General features: G+C 44.8%; 1 protein-coding gene across 2 annotated transcripts in view; it reads left to right on the top strand.

The window, feature by feature from the left end:
* Positions 1 to 5569, top strand: part of REXO1 (RNA exonuclease 1 homolog) — a 100100-nt gene extending 94531 nt beyond the window's left edge. For both annotated transcript variants that reach the window (XM_074303596.1, XM_074303606.1), the window contains exons 13-16: positions 1015 to 1130; positions 2173 to 2311; positions 4610 to 4730; positions 5359 to 5569. In XM_074303596.1, the coding sequence (XP_074159697.1) occupies positions 1015 to 1130; positions 2173 to 2311; positions 4610 to 4730; positions 5359 to 5447 (465 nt within the window). In that variant the 3' untranslated portion in view covers positions 5448 to 5569. The remainder of the gene's footprint in view (positions 1 to 1014; positions 1131 to 2172; positions 2312 to 4609; positions 4731 to 5358) is intronic.
* The last annotated feature ends 7371 nt before the right edge of the window (positions 5570 to 12940 follow it).

The raw sequence follows: 12940 nt of genomic DNA, 5'->3' as shown, positions 1-12940 counted from the left end.
GTTTTAATTTTCTTTCTGATAAGTTGCCATGAAACCCCTGAATGTTTCAGGAGAAAGAAAAGCCAAGATGCCATTAATTTGTATTTACAATTAAAATGATTGTGAGTGTTACTTTGCAGCCCCAAAGCCCCAGAGTCTTTTAGGTTTTCTTATCCTTACCTCTCTTTTATTTATCTAAAATGTAATAAAAAAAGAAAAAAAAGAACATTGCCAAGTACACTCTCCCCTCTTGCCTCTTTTTTCCCCACTCTTTTCTCCTCTGGATAGCTCTCCCTCTTCATTTCTTTCTCTGCTGTATTGGCTTTATTCCTTTCTCTGGCCACCCCCCACAACATTGACTTTTGTGTTAAAGTACATTTTTTTTTTTTAAATTGATTATTTCTATTAGACAAAGTGGTATATTTTTTTAAAAATTGATTGTTTCTATTAAACAAAATTATGTTTCTTGATCTCTGGTGACAGTGATCAGAATTCATAATACCAATATTTTCTCCTTAGGGTTTATTGACTCCTTTTTTAAGGATAGGTTTGGCTGTTTGAGTGTGAAGTTCCTCCACTTCTGGGGTCAGAGCCCTTGATTTGTTTACTTTAAATTGTTTGTAGTTCTCCCTCTCCAACTTTGGGTCATGATTGCTCTCCATATTGAAAAGGTTCTCCCACATCTGCTTTAAACTTTGATTGGCATAATCCTTTGCAGAAAAATTGTACCCACTTCTGCTTTATTTTTAAATACAAATGGTTCAAGATGCCTCCTGGGATTTTCCTATAATGATTCTTTTTCTTTTGATTAACGAAAAGTCTTCTTGAGATTGGGGAGAGGTTAGGAGCAAGGGGAAGGAAAAGAGGCCAGTTATGTGACCAAAGCCTTTGTTTTGTCTCTTAAGCTTTTGTATTTAAGAGTCTCCTGTTATCAAATCTGGTGGGGACCTGGATCCTAAGAAATTGTTTATACATCTGACTTTGAAATGAGTTGTCACAATTGAGCCCTTCCCTGTTTGTTTGCTTTCCTTTTAGTGTTATACCAAACAAGGCCTGGAGCTAACAAGAATAACTGTGATCAACTCTGATCTGAAAGTTGTCTATGACACATTTGTGAAACCAGACAACAAAGTTGTGGATTACAACACGAGGTAAGTGAGGATTTTTGCCTGCTGTTTTAGAGGTTCTCTGTGCAGACAGTCTTTTCTTGCTTAATTGGAGTTTTTGTCTTTTTTTAACTCTCTGCCAGTCTCACTGATGGGGGAGATAAAGGTCTCTGGGGGAAGTCCAGGCATTTACCTTGCTGATCTCATTCTTTTCACATTTATCTTTTCCCTTTAGAAAGGTTATGGCTCCCTGTTTGTTGTCTGGGACATTAATTCCCTACTTTCTGAGACCCATCACCATCTGACTCTGGGCCCCGTGTTTAAACTTCTTCCTGATCTAGATTAATTCATTGTCACCAACACATCTTGTTCATCCTGCCCCCCATCCTTTCATTGTGTATCCCTGACTTGGAATGCCTTTCATCCTCCTTTTGATTCTTCAAAAGCCTGTTCATCCTCAGAAGCTCCACTTTAGTCCTTTTCTCTGTAAAACCTTTCTTTGCCTTGCCAGTCCCTCTCCTCTCTCTCCATCTTCACTGAATTCTCGATTCTCCTGAGACAGTTCAACTCTTTAATTCTTGCCTGACTGTGCCATGGAGGTTAGAATGTAAACCTCTGTGATTTTGCTCAACAAGAGTGTATTAAGTGCCTGCTACTGGCAAAGCCCTGTGTTAAGTACTATGGTTACAAAGAGTACTGGACAGGGCCCAGGGCCCAGGGAGGGGAAGGGACAAGTGGGCTTTTATAGAGAATATCATGGAATAAAGAATAAAGTCCAGGTACAAGGTAGGTCAAGCCTGAAGAAGAGCTCACTCTCATTCATCAAGATGTCATCTGAACTGAGCCTGGAAGCTTATATAAGGCCTATAAATGGGAGCTGCTAAAATGAGCAGAGGACAAGGAGCTATCCACTGGGGCTAGACTGTAGGCTGGGCAAAGAGGGATATGTCTGGTGGCATTCTTATTCAGGTGAACTTTGATCTCGATGCCTTCTGAGAATCCCCTCTGGCTCTGGTTCATGGAAAGTTTGCTAAGATCTATTTTTTTCAAGTACTGATGACCTCTGTGCCTCTACCTTTCCATTCAGGTTTTCGGGGGTGACAGAAGAAGACTTGCAGAATGCGTGTATAACCCTTCGGGATGTCCAGGCGGTATTGTTGAACATGTTCAGTTCAGACACCATCTTGATAGGACACAGCTTAGAAAGTGACTTATTTGCTCTCAAGGTAGGAGTCTGCCCCTCACTTCCTCTCTCCATCCTATTCCATACACCCCTCCCTCAGTAATTCTTTAGATTGGTTTCTTAAAAGAACAAAAAAGGAGAGCAGATTGGTGGGAGGGAGATTAAGTGGCTAAGCTCAATATGGGAAAGAAATTCCTGCTGAGCAGTGCTGTTTGATCCTCGGCTTGGGCTGCTCTAGGAGGTGGCCAGTCAGAAGTCTACCTATCAGGGACACTTGCCTTTTACACATCATCTCCCAGCCTATTCAAGTGCTGGACTTCTCTGACTCTTAAAAACTCTGGTTAGTTTTTGGGGAAGAAGCTAGAAACCAGGTCAGGAGAATCTCAGGGAAGCCGAGGCTTCCCTTCTAGGTTTCCCAGAACACTGTCCTTTTGGAACTCTACCTCTAGCTTGGTAAAGTCATCAGTGCCAGCCTGCAACGCCAGCAGGAAAATGGTCTCCATTTTCTCTCACCAGGAGCAAAAACACTGTCCTATTATTAAGAAATTCAGCCATTTGTTGCTTTTGTTGTTGTTTTTCCCAAACCTAGGTAGCTCTTGGAGGAAGGGAATGACCTGGAACTGTGAAGCAGGAGATAGAGATAAAAAAATATATAGCTGTAAATATAGACAGAGGGCAGGCTCCTTGGCTCTTGTATCCCTTGTCTCCTTGCATGCATGTGTACATACTGCAAATGTATACATGTATGTGATTGTGTGTACACACATGTATGTAAATAAATCTGGTAAGGTAGGTGGGGCCCCAGGTGTGAAAGGATCAAAATTCAGACAGAAGAATTTCTGTTTACTCCTGGAGGTAATAGAGGACCATTGGAGTTTGTGGCTGACATAGTGAGAACTGAACTTTAGGAAAATCACTCCAGCAACTGTGGAAATTTGATTGGAGAGGGAAGAGACCTGCTGGCTGGCCCTACATCTGGGCCAAAAGGGAGGAGGAAAGCGGGAGGTGAAGACGAGGAGAGAGGACATTGGGAGGTGGCAGTGGGGGGACCTGGTGACAAAGATAGGGAAGTCTGAAAGAAGAGCAGGCTTCGAGAGGAAATGGAATTCTGTTTTGGACATGCCGAATCTGAACGTGCCGGTGTCAGCTGGTGACGGCTCAGGAGAGAGGCCAGGATTCTGGAAATAGGCCAGGCCGACTATGCATCCACTTTAGCAGAAGGAAATTGTGGTCACTGAGTAGTTTTACTGTAGTCATCTTGACTCTGACCTTAGGCAAGTGAGGCCTGGGTCTGAAAGCCGGCCACTTCTGTGAAATAAGGACAATGATTTGTGGTGAGGAAGCTCCACATACCCGTGACTTAGCAGAAAAAAGCTGGATTCCAAACTTGGTCCTGCTTTTCCTTCCTAGTGTTATCTATGTCCATTTTTATCCCTGGGCTTCAGTTTCCTTGTTGGGACCTTGTGGAGGTTGGACTCAAAGAACTTTTCTAGCTCTGAATCCTTTAGTCTCTTCATAGGATCTGTCAGGGTATTGTAAGGCACCTGACACACTTTGGAAATGGAAGCTGGCTGAGAAGTCAGATTTTTCCCTTTATTCTTTTCCACCTGTCCCTACTAGAGTCCATTCTCTGCTCCCTTGGAGTGCCGAGCATCATGGTTTCTCATGTTGAATCTGCAGGCTGTTAGCCCAGAGCTCCAGTCAGCCATCTGGGCAGAGGGATGCGTTGGGATTAAGACAAGCAAGGCTCACTTGTGTAAACAACAGGAAAAGAGAAACTGCTGTTTTGCCTTCTAAAGGATCGGCCTTCAAGAAGCTGACAGTGTGTCCCTGGTTGGCTCTCTGGCTGGCACCTGGCCCAGTTTGTCTTGGTTTAACGTATCCCACCCTGCGGGAAAAAGAACAGTGGAGTGCTTGTGTGTGTGTGTGTGTTTGTGGTACTGGTGTGCTTTTTTTCAGAGTTCTTTTAGCGCTTACCAAAGAACTCGCCCCCTGCTGCTGCTGGAGGCTGCTCGGGCTCTTGTGGAGCGTGGGCATCATTAAGGAGGGAGGAGACATGGTAGCTGACAAAGAACAGGCCTCTGCGGGTGGTGGGGCCTGTGTCCCGGGCTTCTCAAGCTGACTCCTACAGGAACTGGTTTGGTGGGAGCTTTTGTCTGGTGTGTTATTTCAGAAGGGCTAATAATTCTGCACTGTAACTGGGCTGATTCAGGGGAATGGAAATAAATCCCTAAAGCCCAAACAGTACCTGAGGTCTAACTGGGACTCCAGAATGCTTGTACACTTGGGCACCTTCACGGTAACTTACAAACTTTATTCCTTTTTCTTCTCTCTCTTGTAGCTTATTCACACCACAGTAGTGGACACATCAGTGGTCTTCCCTCACCGCCTTGGGCTCCCCTATAAGAGGGCACTGCGGACGCTAATGGCCGACTACCTCAAGCGTATTATCCAGGACAATGGTGAGTTGTTCCACTGTGCCATCCTCCTGCCCTGCCACCAGAGCCAGTGGAACAGGATGGCCTGGGTATGAGATGGACCCTCAGCCGGCGCCTCACTTGGAGTCGTAACACTAGTGTCAAGTCTTGATTTTGTGATCTGCATGGACTCAAATTTCCCAGGGTCTGGATCTCAGAAGCCTTTCTTCTCCCTCTAAATCATATCACACACACACTCACTCTCTCTCTTTTTCTCTCTGGGGTGGGGGTGGGGGTGGCAACTGGAATTAAGTGACTTGCCCAGGGCTACGCAGCTGGTAAGTGTTAAGTGTCTGAGGCCGAACTCAGGTCTTCCTGAGGAGGGCCAATGCTCTCTCCACCTCACCATCTAGCTACCCCCTCTTTCTTTTTTTCTGTAAATGGTTAGAAGCTAATTTGGGTGTGTTCTGCAATGGTGCAGAGAGGGCTGTGTTAGGCAGAGTGTTTTAGGTTCTGCTATTGCCAGCTGTGTGGTCTTGGCCAAGTCCTTCCTCTCTCTGGGCCTTTTGGGCTTAGACGAGGTGCTCTCTTTTCTAGCTCTGATGCTCCATCCATCTGTGCTTGATTTCGTGGATTGTTGTGCACTGACTCCCTCTCCCCTCTCTCTCTGTAGTGGAAGGCCATGATTCAAGTGAAGATGCCAGTTCTTGCATGGAACTGATGATTTGGAAAATCAAAGAAGACTCAAAAGTCAAGCGATGACTCCTCTCTCCTCCCTTCCCCTTCCCTTCCTCCTTAACCATCTCTATCTTCATCCCCTCCATCACCATCCCAGTCCCCTCACTTCCTCCAAAGCAGTGCAATAAATCCTCAGAGTTAACACTGTTCACCTTGCAAACAACAAGAGCCTCCCCTGCCCACCCCCCACCAGAGCCCCTCCCTTCTTCCCTCCCTGTCCCTACTCCCTCCTTAGCCCCAGCCCAGCAGCATGCTTTCCCCCGGCGTGTCTGTGCACTTTGGGGTGCTCGTGGAATCTAGAGACTTGTGCCAGCTCAGCACAAGGGGCTGGGCTCCCCGGCTCCTGTACCTCTTGTCTCCATCAGATGAGCATTTCTGATTCTTGCCTTTCCGGTCCCACAAGGTCATGTTGAGCTGCACACCCAGAACTAGGTCCTAATTCTCTGCCCCAGAGGCAGTTTGATCAGGTCTGCAAAGTACTGTTTCTTTTTACATGATGTTAAGGGGGAGGGAGGGTTGGGTGGGCAGGGGAGGGCATGTAGAGTTACCGGGTTTATTTAGGAGGGGGCACTAGGGTTATTATTTTTTATTATTATTTTTTATCATTTTTAATTTAAACCTGAAGAATTGCACAGCATCTGTCTGCCCGCCTGCCGCTGCAAGGATCTGGTGCTGCGCCACCCTTGGGCTGGTGGATGGTTGGAAGAGAATCTGGCAGGGCCCTGTCCAGCTGCTGAGGGAAAGAGCGGGATCCCAGCAGGATGGCGTTTCCTAGAGGGCACAGGTCACATTCCCTTGAAGCCAACATCGAGTGAGGCAGCTCTCCATGATGCTACCCCCTAGCCACTGTCCTTGGGGGAAAGAAGCCACTGGTGTCTTAAACCCATCCGTCCCCTCATGGGACAGGCCGCGCTGCTGGAGTCCCACCGAAGGCCTCAGCCCCTGGCTGGTATGGAACTTCTGAGCATGCCGCCTCCCACCTCCCCAGTCACCCCTCCTCCCTGTTACACGCATAGGGACCTCGGCCTTGTTCTGGGTTTTGTATTCGGCCCCCTTCCCCTGGTTTGTTCCTCTTGGAGAGAAAGCGTCACCTCCCATGGAGGGGGATTGAACAGCATGTCTTTTGGCGCATTCTGGTACTTTGGCCCCATACGCTGGGGCCTTTTCCCTTTTGTGTCTTCATGGAGATGAACCAACCGTGATCTAGGTATTCCCACTCTGAGCTCTGGGAGCGACCCAGGAGTCCTAGACACAGCTTCAGTTTGCTCAGCCGATGATGGCGGCCTGTGGTAGCATCCTTGGCCCTTTCCCTGAACATCAGCGTCTGGTGTGGCACTGGAATCAGTGACACGAAAACATCGGCCTGTTCTTTTGTAACTTTTTTCTTATTTCCACTGAATTTATGGGGTTTGTTTTTATTAAGGGAAATTTCAGCAAGGCTGCATAGGTACTGTTCTCCACTGCCTAGTTTTCTTCCCCTTCCCTCTCAGCTGGAAAAAAATAAATGTTTGTATAGATTTCAGCTTTTGTACAGATGTTATTGGTGACTGAATGAGGAGGTTAGAATCATGTGGAGTCAACTTTCGAAATGGCTCCGACGGCCAGGGATCCTTTGCCATGGGAGAAGGTCCTGGAGTTCGGCCATGTGCTCCACTTCCAGCACTGAGATAAGAAGAACTCTCTTTTGCCTTAATGATTACCAAGTTCCTTAGCCTGGCTTAGATATGGGAGCAGTGCAGGGATCCTGGGGCTTTGTGCATGTGTTTTTTCTTTCTTTTTTTTTTTTTTAAGGGAAAAAACAAACAGGATCCACTCTAGGAGATTGGCTGTGACCCATCTCTCAGTGTGACACAAGTTGGTGGGGGGCACCAGCTAGCCTGAGGGGCTCAATTCACTCTTTCTCCTTAGAGTCCTGCCTGGCAAGGCCCTTGGTCCAGTGTCGTCAGGGTGGTTCTTGACAAAAGCCACTACATTCTGGACCAAAGTTGTCCATGCACTTCCTTCCAGCATGGAGCATATGATTCTAGAGGCTTTTATTGATCCTTTATTCAATTGCTTCCTCTCCCCAGGAGGAGAGATGGATGCAGGTATCCTTCTGTACCATATGTGAAAATAAGACTGTTTGCCCTCTAAGCAAAACACTGTAAATCTGATCCAGTTTTCCCATTGACTTGAATTATCTGGAGGGGTATGTGTTCCAAGGTTGGCTGTTTAATGTGTGGGAGTTACTGTGTGGGTGAGGGGATGGAAGCTCTTCATTTAGGAGGGTGGTTCTCAAATCTGATTTTTTTTTAAGGTAAAATTGGATACCCTCCTCCTTCAGCTCCCATCTTGCCACACCCTCTGCCCTGATTCTATTTCCCCCAGTGACTGTTCAGTTATCTCTGATAACAATTCTAAAAAAAAAAAAAAAAAAAAAAAAAGGCAGGGGTAATGATAGCTGCCAACCACCTGCTATGAGCACATGCCCTGATGGCCTTTGGGGGGACCTTGGCCTGAAATTGTCATGACTTTGAATCTTCAGGTTATGTCCAATGAGATCTGCTGCCTACTTTGTGAATTACAGCCTGGTGGAATTTTATATGTTGGGTTTTTGGACAGCAGGGGGTCTATTCCCCTATATTTCTAAGCCTCTCCAGTGGCCAGGACCACTGTAAGGGGCCACGTTGTTCGAGAAGAATAGGGGAGGGATTTTTTTTTTAAATGTAGTGCCCTGCATTTTCTCGTTTCAGGGGCTTTTGATTTCTTCTTAAGTATGAGTGCTGCCTCCACACTTCAGTGGATGTAGATGTTCTTCCTTGCTGACCGTGGCCAAAAAACCCACCATTATCTGGTGGCCAACCTTTTAGCCTCCCTTTAAAGGAAACAAAGGGGTCGGAGGAAGAAAGAAGGTCAACAATAAAACCCTTGCAATCTCTGTGGAGCCACTGAGTCCCTTTTTCCACAACTTTTGGGAACCAAATACCTGGAGCTGTTGGGCCCTCAGGGAAGTGGTGGCCTGGGGGGGAGGGGCTAGCCTCCTGGAAGCATTAAAGAACCAGCTCCTCTCTGGCTTTCTTCTTCCCAGGAGGTATAAATAGACTCTTCGATTCACTGTCAGCCCGGTTCTCCAGCTGGTCACTTGGGGCCTCAGTGTTCTGCAGGGTGGTGTCTGTCAGAGGCCTCCAGGACAAACAGTAAAGAACAACACCTCCCCGCTTTAAGGGTTGGTTTGGGTGGCGTGGGCCTGCAAAAATCACTTGGGTCCACTTGAGTGAAGAAAGGAAAGAGATGAGAAACGGTTTGTGCTCTCCTCCCCCAGGTTCAAATAGGTTTTAAGGTCAATGCCTTCTGAAGGAATGTTTAATTAGCCATTGGTTTAAAGCCTGTGACTCCCTGGGGGGAAGGACACTACCTTCCCCATAAAGCCTGACCCCTTGGGAGAAATAATTAACTGGCCCTGTGGAGGAGGCTGCCCCTGGCTATTTCAGCTGAGGGAGCAGGGGCAGCCAGCTGAGATGTGCTGGACAGTGAGTCCCCTACTTCCTCCCTGCCTATTATCTTCAAAAGGGCAACAAAGTGGAGAGGAGTCATTAGTAGATGATGCTTGGCTCCTGGATTTCAGCCAGTGGAAGTTAAGAAATTTAACAGGTCCCTCTCTTCTCAGAGAAGAAACCAAAGGGCTCTGCCAGTTTGGGGCCGGGGCCATTCCTGCCAGAGGACCGCTAAAGACTATTTTGTCTTTCTCTTTTTTTCAAGTGCCCCACTTAGTCAAGAACTTTCCTGGCTGGATATTCCTTTTCTATGAATGGGCCCAATGCATCTGGTCCCTTCTCTTTTGAGAATTCTTTGAAGCATTTACCTTTCAAAGTTTTTCTAGGCTTCTCTTCCCCCACCTCCCTTCCTCCTCCCTCAGGCTTGTGTCATCCCCATCTTGAGCCTTAGTTTGCCAATTTGTGAAACGAGGGATTTGAACTAGATGCTCTCCTAGCTCTCCTTTCTATCTTTAAATCCTTTCCTTGTCTCCTAGTTGGATATTAAATTGGGATTAAATTGGAGGCCTAAGTGTGCCAGAATGCCCAGAGACCACTGGAGTCAGAATAAGTAGTCATGAAGTAGGGGCCCTCCCAGCCACAGCTTTGGTTTCCTAGCCTCTGTGATGCATCAGGCACCTGTGGGAAAGAATCCTAAAGTGCTGGGTAGCGTTGGGGACTGTACATATAGATATTGTAACTGTTAATTTCCTTTTTGTAACTATTAATATTTTTTAATAAAAGGTGCTGAGCTTATTCACAAAATGCCTTGTTTGTCATGCTTTCTTGACCAGATAGGATGAGCAGGTAGAGGTTGCAGCTTTAACCTGTTGGTTTGCCAGGGACATTTATTTTCTCAGGGAAGTACCGTGACAGGAAGATGGAACAAACCAAAAAAATAAATAAATAAATGACTGGCATTTCTGGGGCACTTGACAGGCTAAAGAGCAGATCTTCACAACTTGAGAGCTGGGTTAATGAAGGATTATTGTCCCCATGCATTACATTTAATTTAGGAAGGAAAGAAGCATATGTTGAATACCTTTACAAATTTTTCGTTTGAGCCTCTCTACAACCTTGGAAGATGTGTGCTCTTATCATTCCCATTTTACAGATGAGGAAACTGGCAGAGATTAAATGATTTGTCCAGAATCACATGGCTATTAAGTATCTAAAGCCAAATTTGAATTTGGGTCTTCCTGAAGCCAGGCCCAGTGCTATTCAGCTGCCAGGAACTAGAAAGGAGGAGGATATAAAATGAAAGTTTCTGTCCTCAAAAAGATTACATTGTTCTGACAGAAATTTGTGCACTGAGATAGTGCACATATTTGTTTCAGAGAGATCAAGAAAGATCAGGATTGAGGCATGACAGGCAAAGATAAAATTGGTTTGGGAAATGTCATTTGCAAAAAATACATAGAGGAACATGGTGTCAAACTATATGTAGTATTTCCTTATAAAATAGGCTGTGGAAATTAATGAAGACCTATCAATCAAAGAATATTTAGAATTTAAATTGAAAGGAGGATAATAATAAGTGAAAAATTGAATCAGTTGGCATTTCTTTAGTAGAACTAATTTTCATCAGGGACAGTGGGACTTCCAAACTTGGAGTCTACCAAACAGATCTACTAAGAAGTAGAAATCATTAACAAAGACAAAGGTGATTTTTGATCTGATTTTTCTTGTGCAGCATATGATAAATGTAGAAATCTGTTTAGAAGAATCACATGTTTAGGGGAAGTCAGAGGTGGAGAAGGAGGGAGAAAAATAGGGAACACAGTTTTTGCATGGGTGAATGTTCAAAACTGTCCATGCATTGTGAAAAAGTGTTCACCAGGTAGATACAAACATCTACACAAAGTAATTTGGAATGAGGGAGGGCCAGGAAAGGGCTTAGCAAGGATATGGCACCTGGGAGGAGCTTTGGAAGGTGTTGGAGATCCCAAAAGGCAAAGAGAGCAAACCAGAATTGGGGAACTGTGTTTGAAGCTTGAGGCCAAAGATGGAATATCTTGTACAGCAACAGTGAGAAGGCCACTGGAGTCAGACTGTTGAAGGGCTTTAAATACTACAACTGAATTTTTATTTTGTTTTGGAGACATTAGGAAACACTGAAGGTTTAGAGGCCTGGAGAAATATAGTTTTGCAGTAGTTTGGGAGATGGATTAGAGAGATGAGAAACTGGACTGAGCCCACTTTAGAGTCATTTCTAGGCACTCTTAGGGGCAACTTCTCGGTTACACACTTTGTTGTGCTGGTGGTTCTGCTGTTTCAGTCATGTCCAATTCTTTGTGTTCCCATTTGGGCTTTCCTTGGCAAAGATACTGGAGTGGTTTGCCATTTCCTTCAGCTCATTTTATAGCTGAGGAAACTGAGGCAAACAAGTGAAGTGCCAGGTGAAGTACCTCGCTATCCTGTCATACCTACCCTCTCCTACCACAGGGGACAGTGCCAGCCAGGTCCATGAGTCATTTAGGCCAATATGGTCCCCAATTATATCAGCCACTTTTATGGAACTTGATGTGATGATAGCAGTTACAAAGTCAGGAATGTTTTTAATGTGACTTCTTTGTGATTAGTCGTAGCATTAGATCTGTGTGATCACTAGGTCAAATTGCCATTTTGGGGAGTAAGAAAAAAATTTTTTTAGTGAATCTTAAAAATTATCTTTAAATGTAATTGAGAAAAAATAAAATACTTTAAAAAAAAAAGTATATGTAAAATGAACATAACACCTACTTGGTAGGATTGTGAGAATCAAATTAGATAATGGAAGTAAAGGCTGAATAAATGAGAACTATAAAGCCAGTTCTTTGACCTGAACAGTGAAGGGGAATGGGACTGGAACATTTTCTGGTGCTCTAACTCTTAAAGTAGGGCCCAGAGGAGAGAACCTCAACAAGGATTTAGAACCTTTGAGTTCAAGAGCCTGCTCTGTCATAGACAGAGTGCTGTGACTGGGCAAGTCACTTCCCATCCTCTGGGTCTCAGTTTTCTCTTTTGTAAAAGGGGATCATGACAAGCAGCCTTTCTTCAGGAGGATCAGAGACAAAAAACACATAAGCAAGAAGAGGTGCTAGTAAAGAGCGTGTAACACAAACATTAGAATATTGTTAATTTTGTCTAATCCAATTCCCACCATGATACCATGAGCCTATATGTAGAGGAAACCTTATCCAGTCAGTTCTGCAGTGTTTCATCACCTCTCACCTGGACCATGGTAATATGCTTTTCCTATCTCAAGTCTTCCCCTGTTTAACTCATCCTCCATAGTATCAAGTCCAGATCTAGCCTATTTGCTCCCCCATGCTAAGTGGCTCATCATTATTTCTGCCTCAAACACAAACTCATTTGATATTTGGATCCGCTCATAATTTGACTCTCCCCTTCTCCCATATTCCTCCACCTTTTATGCACCAAACCCAAACCAGTCTTGCGGTTCTTTACATCTGAAGTATATCCCCTCATCCGCCTCTTACAAGCCCCTTTGTTGTTTTGTTCAGTTGGGCAGTCAAATTCAATCTTTCATGAACCATAGCACGCCAGGCCATAATATTCTTTACTGTCTCTGAAGTCTGTCTAAGCCCATGTTCATTGCTTCTATGATAACTATGCATTTCACCCCTGCTACGTCTATCTCCTCCTTTTGCCTTCAGTCTTGCACAATATCAGAGTATTTTCCACTGAGTCCCCTCTTCTTGTTCTGTGGCCAAAAGTATTTAAGCTTAAGCTTCAGTATTTGATCTTCCAGTGAATAGACTGAATTAAATATTGATTGATTTGATCTTCTTGCTGTCCAAGAGACTCTCAAAAGTCTTCTCTAGCACCATAATTTGAAAGTGTGAGTTTGTGACACTCAGCTTTTCTTAGAATACAACTTTCACAGACATACATTGTTACTGCAAAAACCATAGCTCTGACTATACACGACCTCCATTGGCAGGTGATGTCTGCTTTTTAGTATGCTGTCTGGGTTTGTGATGACTTTCCTTCCAAGGATCA

Source organism: Sminthopsis crassicaudata, chromosome 1 (assembly GCF_048593235.1).
Source record: "Sminthopsis crassicaudata isolate SCR6 chromosome 1, ASM4859323v1, whole genome shotgun sequence".
In the NCBI taxonomy this organism is placed as follows: domain Eukaryota; kingdom Metazoa; phylum Chordata; class Mammalia; order Dasyuromorphia; family Dasyuridae; genus Sminthopsis; species Sminthopsis crassicaudata.
The sequence above is the reverse complement of the archived record's forward strand: the minus strand, read 5'-3'. Positions and strand labels throughout refer to the sequence as shown.